Source organism: Callorhinus ursinus, unplaced genomic scaffold, assembly GCF_003265705.2.
Source record: "Callorhinus ursinus isolate GAN/ISIS: 27379988/994484 unplaced genomic scaffold, GSC_fseal_2.0 scaffold4, whole genome shotgun sequence".
In the NCBI taxonomy this organism is placed as follows: Eukaryota; Metazoa; Chordata; class Mammalia; order Carnivora; family Otariidae; genus Callorhinus; species Callorhinus ursinus.
In genome coordinates, this window is record NW_027397066.1 from 12,091,192 (window position 1) to 12,110,729 (window position 19,538).

The 19,538-nt window shown below is 45.9% G+C and overlaps 1 protein-coding gene across 6 annotated transcripts in view; it reads right to left on the minus strand.

Moving 5' to 3' along the window:
• The window catches only part of PROM1 (prominin 1), a 123,384-nt gene that overhangs the window by 52,270 nt on the left and 51,576 nt on the right, over window positions 1–19,538 (minus strand). For all 6 annotated transcript variants that reach the window (XM_073891456.1, XM_025887684.2, XM_073891459.1 and 3 more), the window contains exon 3: window positions 8,456–8,511. In XM_073891456.1, the coding sequence (XP_073747557.1) occupies window positions 8,456–8,511 (56 nt within the window). The remainder of the gene's footprint in view (window positions 1–8,455; window positions 8,512–19,538) is intronic.

The following is a 19,538-nucleotide window of genomic DNA, read 5'->3' on the forward strand; positions in this document are numbered from 1 at the left end:
AGTTTATGCCAATGCATGTATACAGTTACTCACATTTCCATAAAGCCAAACTGAGCCAAGTAAACGAAACACAAGTGTTGCTCCTAGGAGCGAATGTGAGGTCTTAGCACTGAACTGGGAGTCAGAAGACCTGCTTTAAATTCCAGCAGGGGGCTTCTAGTTCCCTAAACCAGAATTAGCATGAACGTCATAAACAGTATTGTAAGGGTCAGATAATTAAATGATTTAAAGTGAAAACAACAGCTAAGTACCCAACACAGTGAAAAGTCAATCAGTATTAGTTCACTCTGTGGCCAAATGCCTCAGAGCATTGACGTGCATGTGGCACTTGAATATTAATTGAATATCCTTTGATATTAAGGATAAAATGCTAAAAAAAAGTGGTTGAATTTTGCTGCATTCATCAAGTACATGCTCCTGCTTAAACTAGGCTGCACCCCACAGCCACGGAGAGTCCTGTGGGATTGGGGGACCCACATCATTGGCCAATTGAGAAACCAGCCTCAGAAACCCCAAACTCTTCTCAATTTCCCTATCATTTCCCAGCAAATGTTCTAAATTATTTACTATTTTTCAAAGGGATTTAAAATCCTTTCTGAATCCCAGGAAGACAATGAACCCAAACCCAGGAGAGAAGGTGTTTTGAAATGTTCTCACAATGCACTATGTTTAGCTCCAAGTACAAATTTCACACTTTATATACAACCTTTGCAATGCTGCTGACTCAATATTATGTCAAAAAGTATCAGGAACAAGATATGTCATTTCAAGAGTTCCCTTCTGGGCTGAAGTCTGGCCAAGGTCTGGCAAGGACCTAAATGATTTCCTGATAACACAGGGATCTCCAGGGCGCTCTGTGGATTACGTGGAGGGGGAGATCAGGATTGAAATGTACTGAGATGGGTCGCTATTCTTTGGCGAAGGACTGAAACTGAAAGAGCGGATTAATGATGATTCCATAAACAAAAATGAAGCAAGCCACTTCAGAAACCCCCACAGCGGAGACACAGTGAAGAACAGAAAATCCTGGCAGAAGCATCTCGTTACCTGCTGGCTTTAGACAGAGCCACAAGAAACAGCAAACAAGGACTTTACCTTCAGAGTCAAGACTACATTTTCTGGCTGTGGAAGTCAAAGCAGTTGAGGAGTTGAGGACAGTAAGGCAGAGGCAGCATGCATCAAGAAAACAGAAAAAGTTACATGAGCAATTAACCACAACTGGGAACGTTAATATTCCATACAGAGAAAATCAAGTGAGAGGAGGATCCACACAGGACAGGAACACAAAACTTGAGTGTTATTATTATATGTGCTGCCGAAGCGAGCACAAAACTTGAGTGTTACTAGAGAAACAGCCTTCAGGTAGAGTCAGGTCTGGAATTTACATCTGAAATTTATATATGGATTTCTTGAAAGGTTCTTATCAATCTGCTAATCAGTTGTGGACGGGCGGGAGGTGGGTGAACAGAGGGAAAGTTACACACGTTTAACACACTAACCATGTGGTCTTCGCACAACAGAGGACCAGTAGCTGCCTAGAACCCCAGCCAGAACAACGGCTTCCAAAGCGTCCTTTCTGAACTGAGACTCTGGTGGCGTTACTCTCTTGCTCAAAGGCATTCCAAGGGTTCCCACCACGTTTCATTCAAACCTCTTCATGTGATCCTGTTATTTATTCCTGGCTGCACATCCTGATCTTGACCATTCTGTTCCTAGGAAGAAGTCCCGCTCCCCCTTCCTCCCTCTGGCTCCCTGGTGCTGCCTCCTCACCCAGAACAGCTTTCCCTTCACTGCTCTGCTCATGAAACTCAAGTCGGCCTGGATGTTGCGCCCTCCTGGAAATCTGTCTTGAGAACCGAGTGTGAGTTTGCTTTTATCATGCTGCCTTGGAGCCCACTCTTGCCCCACGAGGAAGGGCTCTCCCATGGGAGCACTGCCTGAGCCCCGCTGTTTGCTGGGGGAGAACAAGAACCATGACGTCATGCTCATCATTCTCTCACCCACCCTGGGAACTGGTGTGCAACAGGTGCCCGACTGGAATCAGGTAAACTGGTGAACTGAGTGAGGGAGTTTCCAAAATCGTGGTCCAGAGAGAGGGCTGGACCGCCCCGCAGTAAAATAGGAAAAATGAAGATAAAACGAGTGTCCCATGAAGTGAAATTTGCTCAGTGTATCTTTTTGGTGGGGAGAGGGGGGGTGATAGGTATATGAAAGGGGACAAAGTTAATATCGTTGCTATGGTGGGTTTTAAATATCCCTGTGTGGCAAAATAAAATCGGGTGGCTCTATGCCATTCCCTGGATTACTTTTTTGAAACAGTGTACTCTGGGAAATCTAAATTTGGAAACTATAGCTTTGGATGGCAGATTTTCACAGATGTGAAAGAACGATGATTGTGATATTAATAACTTTTAAACGAGGCATCCAACGTGTTGGGGTGGGCAGCTCAGATACACATGCCCCCAGGGTCACATGGGGCACCTTGAATGACCCTGGGCGTGGGCCCCACAGGCTTGTTGTCTCCCCAACTTACTACCATAACCACCTCATAGCACCTCATACTAAATACCGGCTTCCAGATCCTCCTCTAGAGTGGGTATCAGGAGATTTGGGTAAACCCAGGCATCTGTCTTGAAAGCAAGCCCTGTGTCTTGGCTGTGATCAGGTGGGTTTCGGAAACCTGCTCTCGGCTCTAAGGCTGGTCGTGCTGGGCTGAGCCCTGGGGCAGAACGACCTGTAAACTACCACCATCCGCTGATTTCTTTTGTGTTTAATTTTGCCCCTGAGAGGTTGGTCTGGTCTGATATATCTGATGGGGTACCAGCAAACCCCGCAGTGGAGCTGGGTGCATCTTCACCTTTTCCCCATTCATGCTGGCTGTCGCACAGGTCTAAAGTTATTTTCATGCAGTGCAGCAGTTTGAAACCTGCTGTACGCTTTGTGTCTGTGATTCCCCACTCCAGTTAATTACCCATTATCATCACCCGGGGACCTCTCGAAAAATATCCATAACCAGCCAGCCCTGACCAACTACATCAGAATCTCTGGGGGACGGGCCTGGGTCTTGTTGCCAATGCTACTCTGAGCCTTCGTTACCTTACTGACAGAACGGGGATAAGCAGAGATCCTATTTTATGCAGTTTTTGCAAAGAGAACAAGAGAAAATAGTGAGCAGCAACACGGTTTTGTGCATTATTCTGTTCTAAGCACTTTACATATACTATTTACTATATGTTAAATGAGTTAATACATGTGAAGTGCTTAGGACCTGGCTTCCCAGAGTAATGCTCAGTCATCATTATCATCCTCCTCCTCCTCCTCATCAGAAGTAGAAATAATCAATGCATGTTAACGTTATTCACATCTCTCACCTCCAATAAGCCTCGGACAACGATCCTGGTCACAGACTACCTTGCACTGCTTGCTCTCTTAAATGCTTCTGAGATCTCTAGAAGGTACTTTCCTTACTTGGAAAGGAGAGTGTGTTCTTAGAGGCAGCATGCCACGTCCCCCGGGGGGGGGGGGCAGGAAACAGGGAACTCGTTCACTTATCTTTCGCAGACACGTAGGGTGGGTTGCAAATACCACACACCCACCTGGAATGATGACCTGCCATTTCCTAAGTGCCAAATCCATATCCAATGACTGTTAGCACTAGTGAGGTCATGAAAGGCAGCAAGGACAAGGCCCAGGCCCAGCACCTGCCCCCAAAGGAAGCTTCAAGAAAGGGAAAGGTAAGAACTGAGGGATGACATGAATGAGGAAGGGCAGCCAACCAAGAAGCTGGAGTGGAGATGGACCATGACCACAAGGAAAGGAATCCAGGAGGTCATCCCAAAGAATCTGGCCACTCCTACGGACAGGGACGCACAGAACGAAAAGACAGAGGTGGCGGTGGGGGGTGCTGCTGGGAGAACTGTGCCCTGGAAAGATTTCTAGAGGTGCGGGTGGCACTTAGGGGTTGTTGATGGGAACCAATCATAATCATCAACCTAAACTGCCCCAAACTATGCATTCTTTGAAGACAGGGACTGTGTCCTTTTATTTAATTGAGGAGGCGCTGCTTGACAAACTCAGCTAAGAGGCTCTCTCTGTGGGAAGCCCATGTGAGCTGGGAGGAGGGCGATGGAATGCTGTTTCCATTGGTTTTCAGTCGGTCAGAGACTCTAGGAAGGGGCTCACCCATGCTGATTCCCAAGGGAACGCCCTCAGGTGCGAGTTGCCCATGTAATCTCTACCTTCACATCTTTGGTGAGGACAGACTATTCCTGGGAAGACCAAACTGAGTAATACTTGTAAGTCATGAACAAGGGCACCCACCTCCGAGCGCATGCTACAGAGACGCTAGGAACCTGGGGTTATTAGAGTCGTTGCTTGGATTTCCATCGCTTCATCTGCCTGGTTCTCTGCTTCCCTCATGGCTCCATAATTCCAAATCCTAGTCGCCTCCTGGATTTCTATTTCTGCCGGACCACTTCTTCCCAGGGATGATTACCCACTGTCACAGTTTGTGGCTTAATAGGTAGAAGGCACTGCATGGAGGCTGTCAGTCTCTCTATACAGCCCAGAATACTCACATGAGCTGCATCTTCCAAATGAGTCACTTTAGGACTACAGTCCAGTGGCCGGGGTTGAGCCTAATTTTTGTTGGTGATGTGCTTGTCAGTTAGGAGTTAGACTCGTCTGGGTACGGATCCCAGTTTCAGCATTTAGTTATTGGGTGATCTTGGGCAAGTTCCCCAGCCTCTCTGAGTGCGGGATTTTCTGGCATGCGCAGCACAGAGATACTTCTGCCTCAGATAGGTGTCATTGTGAGGAAGAGAAACAATGTCAGGCTCCTAAGCCAGTGTGGACCCAGGGTGGACAAGAATTAGTATTAGAGAGAGGGCGATGACCCGGTCTGTGCTTCAGAAGCAATGAAGCGGCTTTGCGCCCTCAGCCAAGTGCTCATAAATGGAAGTGAGGCTGTATTTCTCATCTACTCTACATGCTTTGACATCTCAGTTCAAATGCCAGCCCTACCGAGGAGGCTTTTCCTGATTTCCCAGGTGCAACAACAATCCCCCTCCTCCGAGCGTTCAGGGTCCTTTATCAGAACTTCTTCCGTGATGCGAATCGCCCTCCGCCTCACAGTCCGGCTGTCGACCCCACTAGTCTGCGGGCCTGCCATGACCGAGCGCCACAGGCCGGAGGGCTTGAACAGCAGAAAGGGATTTCCTCACAGGTCTGGGGGCTGGGAGTCTCAGATCAAGGTGTGGGCAGGGTTGGTGTCTTCTGAGGCCTCTCTCCTTGGAGGAGACGGATGGCTGTCTTCTCCCTCTGTCCTTACGCGATCGTGTGTGTGTGTGTGTGTGTGTGTGTGTGTGTGTGTGTGTGTGTTCTAATCCCCTCTTCTTATAAGGATACCAGTCAGACTGGATTAGCACCCACTCATGACCCCATTTAAAATTAATTACCCTTTTAACAACACTATCTCTAAATATAATCCCACTCCGAGGCGCTGGGGATTAGGACTTCAACATATGAATCCGGGGCAAATCGGTTCCTAACATTCATGTTTATTTCTTATCCCATTCCACCAACTTTCACACGTTTGTCGCCCTGCCGTGACTTGTTCCTAGTCAGCACTCTGCCAACAGTGATACAATGAATACATAAAACAAGAGAGAAGTAAAAGAAAGAATGTCAAGGAGGAGAGGGGTCAAGGATCTTAAAGCACTACCTTTAACTTTCAGCTGAAGCATAAAAAGGAGGCAGTTCTGTGAAAGGGAGTCCCATTTCCCTTCCAAAAGTCAGGCCCAGCCCTTGGAACCAAAGGTCTGCGGAATGCTTCTGAAGCTCCGTATGGAGAGAGTTCACTGGAAGAGCGCCCAGCGGGAAGGTCACTGCTTCAGCGCCTCTGCCACCATCTGAGGGCTCACCAGAGGAGGGAATGCTCAGCTCGGGACAGAGAGCTGAAAAGCCTCCCCAGGGCCGCTCGCCTGGCCAGAGCTTACTGTGTGACTGCATGAATTAGAGAGCCCGTGGGTACCGGTCAGTGCAGAAGATGCTGTTGGGGCACCGCCCCCCAGCCTCCCTCCGGTCTCAGTCATCCCCCTGTGCCTCCTTGAACTTCTAGCCCCTGGCGTCTTTAACTCTGCACTAGAGGGCCTTTTCTGGAACCATGGAAGGTCAGAAGTGCTTAGGGGCGGACCCTTTCCCCCTCCCTCCCACGCAGCCCTTAACCTGTGCGCCTTCAGTCCCGGTGTCTGGACACCTCAGCTTCCTCACCCTTCGCGTGGGCTTAATTCGGACACTGGTGGTTGGAACCATTTCCCCAGCAATTCTATAGGATGACGCTTCAGTCAGGCCACACCCTTTACAGGCCGCCCTCCCTCCCTTGTATTCTCGCTCCACTTCCCAGCCAGTTTTCCCTGCGCCTCCCAAATCCTTGACTTCTGATCGGCTTGGGAGGACTCTAACCCAACACACCCAGCATACATCAGACTAAAACCAATCAGAGAGCTCCCCTCCCAAGGTGCCTGGCTTCCCTGGTATCTTCGCCTCCCCACATCCCTCTTCCTCGGACAGCCATGGAAAACATGACCCAGTTCCACATGTAGGGGAGGATTCAGGTCATTCATGAGGGCTCAATTCTGTCTCCTCTCTCCACTTCGCCCCCGTGCCAATGGCTTTTGTTCATCTACAAAGGCTCCTGAGGTGGAGAGGAAATCAGGCACTAGGGAGATGCCCAATTTTCCTCCACATCGAATACGAAGCCCGCCACAAAGGACTTGCCCAGCTAAGAATCCTGCCCTGGAGAGTGGCAGCCCCACACCGGCTCCTACTTGCTGAGTTGCTCATAGTGACCTCAGGGTCTCAGGACCCCATCCTCCAAGGCCTGGGGCAGGTGAAGCACACTGCCCCCACCCGTTCCTTGGCAGAACTAGTTGGCATTCAGGCCAGGCTGCTGAGGGCATGCGAATTGTCAATACCGATATGGAAGCAACTGTAACTTGGTTCTGCCCAGGGAGGCAGGCAGATGTGGGCCCCTGGGTTTGGGAGACACATGAAGCCAGTGGCATTTAATAATGAAAATGCTTTCCACGGTACTAGGGAAGGCCATGAGCACTAGGGAGAAACTGGCTCATCATCTTTTATACACGTAAATGGTTTTTAGATAAGGCTTTCCTCTTTGGCTTCTGTGTTTGTTTTCTCTTGAGTATCGTTGTATTGCAAATTGAGAATAGGAGGCATGGTAACCACAGTATCCGAGGTAACCACTCACTGGGCAGGAGTTCACCACCCTCCCCATACATTGCCCCCCGCGCCCACTGGGAACACTGTCATTAGCGTTTGCTGCGGCTGGCCATTCAAGAATATCCACCGTATGTCTGCTTTTATTGTTCTCTTGATAATCACCTTCATGCCAGGGAAGGAGAAAGCAAAGTGCCTAATCCTGCAGGACGAAGAGCCTGACAAACAGATTCAACTATTTTTTTTTTATTACCCTAACATTCGATGCAACAAACATTTGTCTGTTACACTGGCAACCCACACTCGCGGTAAACCAAAATCAGAAGGATCCCTCTTCTGTTCGGGTAGTCGATCGTAGAGGCACACAGAGTGAACGAGCAGAGCTGTACCTTGGTATCAAGTAGAGACACACAAGGTCCTTTAATACTTTGTGAAAATAACGTCCACTCGTCTTAGCGAGCGTTCAGGGTCCCAGCTCACCTCTCCTTCCTCTCCCCCCCCCCCTTTCACACTTTGTCCTGGCGGCTCACCTGGTCTCCGAAGCCTGGGAGGCCAGCAAAGCCACCTCCCTACCTGCTCCAGCCCTGCTAATTATCCTTTGTACCACCAGCCCTCCAATCACCTCCTTATGGAAGAGCTTCCGGTCAGATTTAATTATTTTCATCTACATTCCTCTGCATGTTACTAATAAATCTACTTATTCCCTTCTTCTCCTTCTTCTTCCTTAAACAATTTGGTACGCCTCCTGAGACCAAGGGCTATTTTCCTTATCTCTAGCCAGGGCAAGTGCACACACAAAGCTCTCAATGAACCTGCTCAAATGTGAAGCTGCTTTTCCACAAACTATATTTTAAAACCAAGTATACACCCCTGTTTCTAGAAATGCTCAAACAATTCTTCTTAGTTAGTGAGTTCTTTTCCCTTAGCTAAAAAAGTACCATAATGCTTCCCTTAAGGAAATTTCGATTTTTAAATAACATACACCTTGAAAGGCGAAGGTTTCTTCGACTCCTACTTTTGGAATTTCTGCTTTTGCTCGAATGGGGTTTATAAGGTGCTTCAAATGGGATTTATACAGTGCTTCAATATTCCATAAAAGTTATTAGTCAAAAAAAATTACAGATTTCACAGATTAACTGATTGCTTAAAGATTTACTTCCAAGTCAGCCAAAATTTTGTACATACTTATTTTCATAACAAATATATCAATAAAAATTACCTTCTCATACTCAGTTGAGAAGTCAAACTTCTTTTGTAGAATTTTTCTTAAAATATCTGAGGAAAAAAAGCCACAAAAGAATAGCAAGATTACTTTTTCAGTAAAAACACAAAATGTATATTTAGGAAATAATGTCTATATATACTCACACATTATTGTACCTCTATGTAGTATTCTTACAATTTTATTCCTATTTCTTTTTTTAAAAAGATGTATTTATTTTGGAGAGAGAGAGAGAGTGCATAAGCAGGGGGAGGGGCAAAGGGAGAGAGGGGGAGAGAATCTCCTAACAGACTCATCGCTGAGTGGGGAATCTGATGCGGGGCTCCATCCCAGGACCCTGAGATCATGACCTGAGCCAAAATCAAGAGTCAGAGATGCTCAACCAACTGAGCCACCCGGGAGTCCCAATTTTATTCCTATTTCTTAATGTAGGTAAATAATTGAGCTAATGAGGCTCTAACCAGAAGCAAAGAATGGAAGACAAGTATTTTTGACTTACTATTTTGCCAGTGGCAGAATTAGAGGGTTGCCATTTTTAAGAGTTTTCAATTTCTCACTTAATATTTACCAACATACACGTCATTAATAATTACTGGTAAAACGTGACACTGAAACTGCTCACTCTTAATTTTTGGAAACACAAATGCAATTCATTCTTTAATCATTCCACAGTTACATAATATTTTACAAATAAAAGGAATCTTACAATTAACTTAATCCAGCAGTTCTTCACATGAAACACCCCTCCCTCCCCATCTCCAAGCAGCACGTGAAAACCTGAAATAATACACAAAATGGGATTTTTTCCCCTGCATGTTTGTTTTGGGCACTTCCTAATTCTTACATAGGTGAAGATTCGTCTCTTATTCTGAATCACCAATCTAGTCATGATATGAGGCAACTGAGGCCCAGCAAGAGAACAAGTTGACTAAAGTCTGTGATGTGTGAGGAGGCCAGACCAAGGCCCAGGTGGGTCTTCCTTTCTCTGCTCCAAGGTCCTTCCCATGCTCCACACTGTAATTGACTCCAGCAATGAGCTTCTGCAGTGCTATGGTTGTATCCATACTGATCACTTCTAAAGTGCACTACAAGGGGGGCAAAGGAAACCCTGTTGTGAATTCTTTTTTAAAGCGAGAAGTTCAGATTTACATGCCAGGAGACAAAGCAAGTCACCTCCCCGCAGGGCTTTCTGGAAAACAACTTCCCACCTTCATAGAGCACCCTAAATGGAGCAGATCTTTAAAGGGTGTGCTGCAGGAGCAGGGATCATACTGGAAGGTTTGGGATGCCTACCCTAACCCTAGGGCACTGGGAACACTAGTTATTTCTCCAAGGGACATCAGGGATCTCCTCCCATCTTGAACTAGTCACTTTGCTTTGTTTTGTTGGTTTTTAAGACTTATTTATTTGAGAGGGAGAAAGAGAGCACGGGGGGAGGGGCAGAGGGAGAGAGAGAATCCTTTTTTTTTTTTTTGAAAGATTTTATTTATTTCTTTGTCAGAGAGAGAGAGAGAGCACAAGCAGGGGAAGTGGCAGGCAGAGGGAGAGGGAGAAGCAGGCTCCCCAAAGAGCAGGGGGAGTCCGATGTGGGACTCGATCCCGGGACCCCGGGATCATGACCTGAGCCGAAGGCAGTCGCTTAACCAACTGAGCCACCCAGGCACCCGAGAGAGAGAATCCTTAAGCAGACTCCCTGTTGGGTGCGAAGCCTGACTCAGGTCTCCATCCCACGACCCTGAGATCATGACCTGAGCCGAAATCAAGAGTTGGTCGCTCAATCGACCGAGCCACCCAGGTGCCCCTTTTTGGTTTATTTTATAGATTGGGTTTCTGTTCTAGATTTCATTGGATGTAAGGGTCCACCGATGATGTTTTTTAAATTGGAAATAATCCATTTATTAAAATATATTTAATGACACAGGTGATGTTCATGTGTTGTATTTGGGGATCTTGGTCCAGGTAAGAGTTGGGATGGAGTCCAAGCTCCACTGCTTTCTGGGGGTCTAATCCTGGGTGAAGAATTAACTGCCACGAGCATCCTCATCTGCAAATCGGGATGATGTCTGTCTCCACCCTCAAAGGACTGCTTCGGACCAAGTGAGGTGAGATTATGTTAGTCTGGCCACACAGTACCCATCCACTTTTCTCATCTCTATAAACCCAAACCAACCAACCCAAATGAAAACATAGGATTTCTTCGGGGGACCTGCCCCCTCTGTCCTCTCGAGTCACACTGACTAGGGAAGTGGCCCCAGAGAAATGGATCCTCACTGGCCTAAGTGGGCAGATCTGCACATGTAGCCCGTGAACCCCCCAACCCCCCAGGAATCCTGGAATCCTCAAGATCTGCTCAGTGTGCCCACAAGGTGGAAGCAGAAGACGTTATTTGCCGCCTTTCTGTGTTGGCATTTGTACTCAGGGTACAAAAGCAGTGGTGGAGAAGGTTGTACTGATTGGGCACGAGTCAAACAGTGTTCGTTGTGTTCGGCGCTGCCATGAACTCGAGGAAGATAGAAAGCCCTGCTACACGTCAGAAGAATCTTGGTGAAGCATTACAAAATGGTGATCTTATCAGATCTCAACCTGTGAGTAACAGAAGTATACATAAGGTGCTCCTGCTGCACACCCTGGTATCCAGCTGTCTCCAGAAAGAGTACTGGGTTCTGGTTTTGAGTTGGGAGCTACACCCCCCACGGGCCTCACAGAGCACTGTTTTCGCTCGAAAGAAAGAAACCGTGGTTATCCGGGCTTGACTATCTCTTAGACGTTTCCTCTGACATGGAGGGAGTGGAGCTCGCAACTTCAAGGAAGCGGCTGACAGGACTTGTTGCCAGTGATAAAATTAGAGCGTTGAAGCAAAAATTAGAATTTTGCAACTTTTTTATCTGCGCGGTTGACAGACGCAGGATTTTACCACATCGTTCTCGCTCCACGTTAACCGGTTCTATCAATAACACATGTAGCAGGTGCTTCCCTAACAGAACTCCGTGGAGGCAGGCAAACATGACACACGTGGGTCATGTGTCGGCCACAGCCTCCGTGAGACAGTGACAGTCTTCCAATGTCCAACAGATGATCCTGTCAGTTGGCTGGAGGACTCTCGCAAGCTCCTGGGATCCTGGTGGTCCCAGGCGTCGAGGAACGGTCCCAGCTACACCAAAGGGCACTCCCTACTGACAGCTCAACCCTGTCCTTGGTCTGCCAGCTAGCCTTGCCTCTCTGCCAAAGCAGATCCGAGGCTTTGGAGCAGGGATGTTCTCCCTCCCCCTGGTTTAGAGCAGCACGGCCTAAGAGAAATCTATGACAAGCCATACAAGTCATTTCAAATTTCCTAGTAGCCACGTTTAAAAGGTGAAAAAGAAACAGGTGATTATTTTAAATTAATTTTAATAATATGTTGTACTTAACCCAGATACATGCGATATATTGTCATTCCTATATGCAGTCGATATAAAAATATTAATGAGCTACTTCACAGCCTTCTTTTCACACTAAGTGCTCAGGGTCTGAACCTGAACTAAGTGTTCAGGGTGTAAAATGCACATCAGTACATCTTAGGTCAGGTTAGCTACCATTCAAGTGCTCAGGGGCCACGCGTGGCCATGGCCTCCCTACTGGACAGCACAGGGTTAGAAGCTGCAGGTCATCCACCTTGGAGCGATTCCATTTTACCCAAAGCACCAAGGCCTCTGTCATTTTCCTTAACCCCCCTCCTTCCCAGTGTACCTTGTCACGAGAACACAAATGAGCATCCACAATAGCCATGTTCCCTTTGCCTTCCCTGTGTATCTCTAAGTGGCTTTTAATCCAGGTAAATGAGCATGGGAAAGGCTGCGGTATACAGCCCAGCGTCTTTATTTGTAAAGCCCTGGCATGAACACTGCCACTCACGCCTCATGTGGGAACTCATGAAGCCCCACACTAGGAAACTCTATCTCAGTTCTAACATGTTCGTTGGTGGTGAGAACTTTGAATCGATTGTGGTCCATCTCAGAAAGTATGTGGAAGACCCGGGGTTCCACTTCTGCTCCCCAAGCCCCTGCCACCCCTGCTTGGTGATTCTGCTGCACTGCAATCCTTTGTGTTTGCCTCTGTCTTCCTGGCCAGCTCATTAAAGGCTTCCAGGGGAGACTATCTTGATCGCTGGATCGCCTGCATCCCTGGAAAGTTCCGAGGTTTCAGAACTGTTTGTGGTATTGACGCTGCATAAACATAACATTATCATAAAAAGTGTTGCTTCCTTTCCGTAGATCAGATGGGATCCCCAAAGTCTGTGATTAGGTCCTGGTATTCCTGGTGAGCGAGGTAGCCATTAGCATTTGGCTGCCTCCGTGAGACCTCGGTGTGGACAACAGTGGCCACCTTGTTCTTCCTGAACTGAGGGAGGGTCTGCTCTGACGGAGCCTGAAAGGCACTTACCAAGGGCCAAACAACTCCCAGACACCAGGGAAAGATTCTCCCTGTTCTGAACCTGGGGAGCTATCTGGCCACCTTTCCCATGTGGCGATTTATTTTCCATTACACCAGTCCCATGCTCTTTCCACAACCTAACAGTTGCCTCTTAAGATATAGCAGTAGGAGGGAAAACTGGAAGGAAAACTGGAAGCCAGTGGACAAGGAAGTTCTTTTCCTGGTTAAAAGGCTGTTTCCCAGTATCTGGTCTCATGAAGGGGCTCTGTGGGTCTTTCCACAATGATGGTGGCTACCAGCCTTTCTTCATTCAACGCTTTGATGGTATGATGTCTTCTTATCTGGGACTTAATTTTAAATTTCATGTGCTGATGGAAATTAAGAAATGTAGAAACAAGGGCTAATTCTGACCTCTTGTGTTAGATGACCAACTTAGAAAGCAAGTTGGTTTTATTTGGTTGGTTGGTTTTGGGTTTTTTGCTGTGTGTGTGTGTGAATAATTTCTCTATGGTTTTTTTTTTTTTATATCTGAAGCCACACAGCAAGATAAAACAAGAAAAGTAGGATCCGTATATAAAAAAAATCCATCTTCCTTATCTTAGTCAAAACTCATCTTTGACTAAGATATTTCTGTTCCCTAACTGGCTTCTCTTAATACATACGTACGTTCTGGCCCAAGCTGGGCCAAATGAGATTTCACTCTTGGAACATTTTGGAAAATGGGTAGACAACTTAAAAAAAAAAACAACAAAAAAAAACCTTGCTGCTAGCAGTTGATTCATCAGATCTGTGACAAACTTAAGTGGTCTTGCAAAGATTTTGCTGATATCTATTTGACAAGACCTACCTGGCTGGGTTTCTAACTAAAAGATGTGCTACCTTATATCTTCTAAAGCGTGTTCCTGCCATTTATTGGAAACAGAACTTCCTAAAAACTCCTAAATTATATTTAAAAGCTTTTTGAAGGAAGAGATTTTGATGTCTGATGTAAATGAACATTAATGTGTTGCAAATCATTCTTTTTTTAAGATTTTAAAAATTTATTTATTTCAGAGACAGAAAGAGCGAGCATATGGTGGGGGGTAGAGGGCGAGAGAGAGGGATAAGCAGACTCCCCAACGAGTGCAGAGCCCAACCAAACTCATGACCCGACCCTGAGATCATGACTTGAGCCGAAACCAAAAGTTGGATGCTCAAACGACTGAGCCACTCAGGCTCAGTCTTAATCTATGTAAAACAATATTATTTGTAATGTGGTTCTTGAGAAAATATTTTTATGGAATGTTATTTTGTTCGTTGCTGGTAATTTTTCTGCCAAAAGTATCCTAATTTTAGCTTGTTTTATTTTAAAGTTTTTTTTTTTTTAAAGTTTAGTAAAGTTTTATATTCAGGTCATTTTAATTGCTCTTTTTGCTTTTTCTCTGCCTGATGTTTTCTTGTCTCTTTAACTAGATGCAACAAGACAGAATTATTAAAATTAAACCAAAAATGAAGTGATAACCTTAGGAGCATTAAGGTGTTCAGCATCAAAATTAGAGATTAATACGTACAGAATGGGTTTTTCTTTATGAACACAACTTAGAGAATCTTTTTTTTCTAAATGTCAAAGTATATATTGTACTCAGAACTCTTTTTTTTTAATTTTTTATTTATTCATTTGAGACACAGAGATACAGAGAGAGAGAGAGAGCATGAGCAAGGAGAGAGGCAGAGGGAGAGGGAGAAGCAGGCTCCCTGCCAAGCCAGGAGCCCAATGTGGGGCTCGATCCCAGGACATGACCTGAGCCGAAGGCAGATGCTTAACCATCTGAGCCACCCAGGCACCCCTGTACTCAGAACTCTTATTAATAAAAATTAAACACACACAAAGTAAGCTCTCTTAGGCACTTAAAGTGTTTGCTTGGAAATGTGATTAACTAAGAGCATAAACAGTGTTAAGTGGGTTCCCCCGTGGAGACACCACCATGTCACTCTTTGACCTCTAGCGGCACTGTCTTAAACTCACGTGGTGTGGGGGTCTCTCTACTAAGAATGACTTAATCTGTTAATTTATGCATTAAATCAACACTCTAAAAGATTTTATTCGGGTTCCTACTAAAAGGATCAGTTTTATAAGTAGTATAAAATAATACTCAAGTTCAACTTAGAAACCTGCAAAAATGGGGTATGGTATAGCTCAGGTAGAGCACCTTGCTATCTGCAAAGCTCTGGAAAACATCCACATTCCCACCTTAAATCTCCATAAGCCTTTCAACAGCTTCACTACCCTGAGTTTTCCTAATCTACAAAACACATGTTCAAAACACGCTGATCCAGGCGTCTCTACCGCCGAAATATTTAAGGAAAATGCTCTCAGGTTACAGTGTTATCCTGGGAAGTTTGCATCAAAAAGGAGTTAAGACTAAGTTGGCTTAAGATCTTAGGACCATCTCCAGGAGTTATGGGCACAAAATGGCTGTTTAGATGGGTTGAGAGCACCAGCTACCCAAGATAGGCTGCTCTTTCTGAGCAGAATGCAGATTTTCATCAAGATGTAAAGTTAGTTGGTAAAAATGTAAACATTTATGTGGTTTTTATGTGGCCCTTGCACTTTCTCCAGAGCTCCCACATGAAGAGGTTTTAAACTACAGAAAGGAAACTCACTGTGGTTGAATCTTGTCTTCCCTCTTTGGGCTAAGCTTGCTGGATTTTGTTTTTGTGCTTTAAAGAACTTCCTGATGCACATTTTCGATGAATGAACATTTATTTCTTCTCTTGGCAGAAAGATAATTTCAATGTGAACAAATTGAAAAAGTTCTGGTTATTTGAATAATTTGACTCAGTTCACTCTTTATCAAGAATAATGTTTAAGGTGCCAACTTATTGCAAGAAAAATGGTGGAATCTATATAAAATCAGCACAGTAGATGTGATCAGTTCTGATAGCTGATAGGTTAGTTGAAAGAGAAAAAGCAGGATAATCATGCCTTAGAGATTTTAACTTAAGGCATGTAGATACACATCTTTCGCCCATCGTTTGATGGGAAGCCAAGGTCCATCTTTGAGTATGAGTTCTCTGGCTAGAATGGAGGTGAGTTAGGACAGCATCTATGGTAAAAGAAAGCTCTTCACTTATTTCAAAGTAGATTCATGCCAACCACCCCATCTCAAAACTGCACACTTAAGTACATGAGAAGGGGTCAATGCCTCCCAAAGTTACACCACCTACACATAACGTGGGTCCCCCAGGGAAAGCACTCGGTGATCTCTGACTCAAGATATGGGGGGACCGGGCCGATTTGAATCTTCAGTGATTGAAATGGGGAGAGGAGGAATAGGCTTGTCTCCAACTACACTCCCCTCCCCCCACCAGTCCCCAAACATTGTAAAGGATTGCCTGTGTCAGTCAGGACTCTCCAAAGAAACAGCGTGGATGAGACAGGAGACAGAGATGAAGAGAAAGGGGGATTGATTTTAAGGAATTATGGGGCTACACATTTTGAAGATTTTAGTTAGTTATTTGAGAGAGAGAGAAAGCACAGAGGGAGAAGCAGACCCCCTGCTGAGCAGACAGCCCGATGTGGGACTTGATCCTCGGACTCCAGGATCATGACCTGAGCCGAGGCAGACGCTTAACCGGCTGAGCCACCCGGGTGCCCAGGCTAGGCATTTTGAAATTTTTAGAGCCGGCTGGAATCTCAGGCAGGCGTTGATATTACAGTCTTGAAGCAGAATTCCTTCCTCTTGTGGAAATCTGTTTTTGCTCTTAAAAACTTTCAGCTGATTGGGGGGGGGCACCCACATTATTGAGAGTAATCTCCTCCACTTAAAGTCAACTTATTGTAGGTGCTAACCACACCTGTAAAGTACTTTTATGGCAACACATAGATTAGCATTTCATTAAATCATTGGGTGCTACAGCCCAGTCAAGTGGATCCAGAAGACTAACCACAGCTCTGCCCAAGCCAGCTATGTTAGCCATAGAATGATTGCGCCCTGCGGGTGTCTGAGCAGCGCGTGTCTGGGCAGCCCTGTTACAGAGCAGGTAGACTCACCATCATTAACGGTACCTACTGACAACCCATGCTCCAAACAACCAGAGAGCTTCACCTGGGCCCAGTTAGTGCGAGGGCAGGGTTTCCCATGTAGTGTCTGAGGACAACTGATCTTGAATGATGCTCCTTAACAACCGCCCCCCCCCAAATTGACTTATGTTTGGTGTGTGTTAAACTACAAGACAGGCAAATAAATGCCATTTGAAAAGATTTCCACCAAAAATAGCAGAACCGGGGCGCCTGGGTGGCTCAGTCTGTTGAACCTCCAACTCTTGATTTCGGCTCAGGTCATGACCTCAGGGTCGTGAGATCGAGCCCTGCATCGGGCTCTGCACTGGGCGTGGAGCCTGCTTAAGATTCTCTCTTTCCCTGTCCCTCTGCCCCTCCCTGCTGCTCATGCATGCTCTCTCTCTCTCAAAAGAATAAAGAAAAGGAAAAAAAAAATTGCAGAACCAAATTTGTTTGTCACTTGCAAGGTTAAACGTTGCTTCTCTGGAGAGAGTACTTAGCAAGCCCATCTTTCAGAAGCCCTGTTTGGTTAAATGTACCTGCTGTCTTTTGACATGAAGATGAACATTGTCTGTCCAGTGCTTGGGTCATATTTTCCTGGGGCTGATGTGGGTAAGGCTGAGCCCAAAGAAGTGATTTTGGGGACCCAAACAATGCAAGTGCCTCTGGTCTTGGAGTTCATCAGATTCCCTCAGATAAGCACATTTCTTTCTGGCACATCTGCCAGGAGCCTGTCTGAATTTAGTGCTCGGGGGATATGCATTTTCACAAGCACCACGTGCAGCAACCATCTCTTGCTTTTCAGTCGCACGGAGCACTTCATGATACTGTTCAAATCCTCCAGCAGCACGACTAAACTCTGGTTTGGTTTTTGTTACGGGGATTGATGCCTCAGAAATCTAGAAGCCAAGCCGGGTTTATTAGAACCTATCCATTGTACTCCCCTGCCTCCAAGTATGCAATCGAGTGTTCTGGAGGGCGAGCCTCCTTTCCTTTACTTAACAATGTGAGCACTCTCGTTATGCTTTTCCCTTCATTCCAGCTGCCAGCCCAGGACTCTGTGCTATTCTCCTTTAATTGACTGGAGCAGCTTATCCCCAAAGGACTGACACACATCGGCTTGTACTCGAATTAATGATGGCACTGACTCACACGGAGAAAGGGTACGGGCGAGATGCTGCCCGGGAAGCTATTCTTGCAAAAACATCTGGGACCAGTCTGGCCCATGCAGTTCTCTCCCTGCCACGTGGCCACACTGATGCTGCAGTGGGGTTTGCTCTTACCCTGAGCATGGGGCCCAGCCTGTTACTGGGCAGTCTTGCTCTTAAATCACCTCAAATTCCTTTAGAGGAGGCAGGAGCTCGGGTTGCACAGGCAAAGGGAAACTTCTGGGGTCTCCTGCAGCCCGGGGTCCTTGACAAAGCTGCACGTGGATAAAGGCTCAGGGCTCCCTGGCCTTCCTAATGCTGTCAGGGGTCTGGGTAAGGGCCTCTGGACCTGGGCTGGGTTGGCAGCTGTCTTGCCACCGCTGGTGAATCCAGGGAAGGGAGCAGAGACTGAAGCCAAAATATCTGTTGGTTCCTGAGCTGTTCAGTTCATTTCCTTCCCTGAGACATTCCTGGAAAGTGTAATTCCATTTCCAGCCTTTGTCTCTGCTGTTTGTTGGGGGAAAGTTTGCCTTGAGAACCTCTGAAAGGAATGCAATGTGCATCACATGTTTTGGTCTGCGCCGGGGTCCTCATAACCTCACATACACTCCTGGGAGAATGTGAATCAGCTACACCCCATTTTCTTCTGCCATGTGCCAGAAGGCTCAGCTGTTGACAGTGGCCTCTCCCCAAACGAGGGGCGGAGGGGCAGAGCAAAGGGGGACTTTTTCTTTTCCTGTAGGTTTTTTTGAGCTCACTTGGATTTTTAAAAGAATATTGAAAAAAAAATTTTAAACCAAGTACTTTTATCGACATACTCTTCTACCCCTTTCTTCCCAAAAAATGACATTAAAAAAACACAGTTCTTAACACTACTGAGTTAAAAATTCTACTTCCTGTGAATGTAAATCTGATTTTACCGTATGTTGTGTAGGATAGGCGATCTGGGGCGTCGTTTTTTCCAGCATTGTAGCATGCACTGCTTGTCACTAGAGATCTTGAAAAGAGATGAGGCTGAAACCTGCCAAAATTTACATGCTGCCCAAGAAATATTCACTGGAAAAGAAATCACTAAATACTCAAGCTCCCAATAAGTGTTTGGTTCAGGCCAAATACACTCTTCCAGTGTTTTGTTAATAATGTACCAGAAGCGATGTTTCGTGGCTGTGTCTACCCCTTCTGGTTGTGCCGGCTACGCTGTAAGCTCTCCAAGACTCTCTTGTGTTTGTCCCCAAACCACTTTCTGCTAGTTGCTGTTTACATAAATTCTAAGTCAAATGTTTTTAAAAAACTCGGGAAAGAAGAGTTGACTTATAAAAGAACTGTTGAATTCAATGTAGGGGACGCAGCTCTAAAAGCTCAGAGAGAAAACCAGCAAAAATCTAGAAAAAAAAATCAGCATGGAGTTTATACTACAAATTCTTGTTACTTGAATAAAACCCAGACTGAAAATCATAAAGTTTCCGTTGCCAGGGAAATT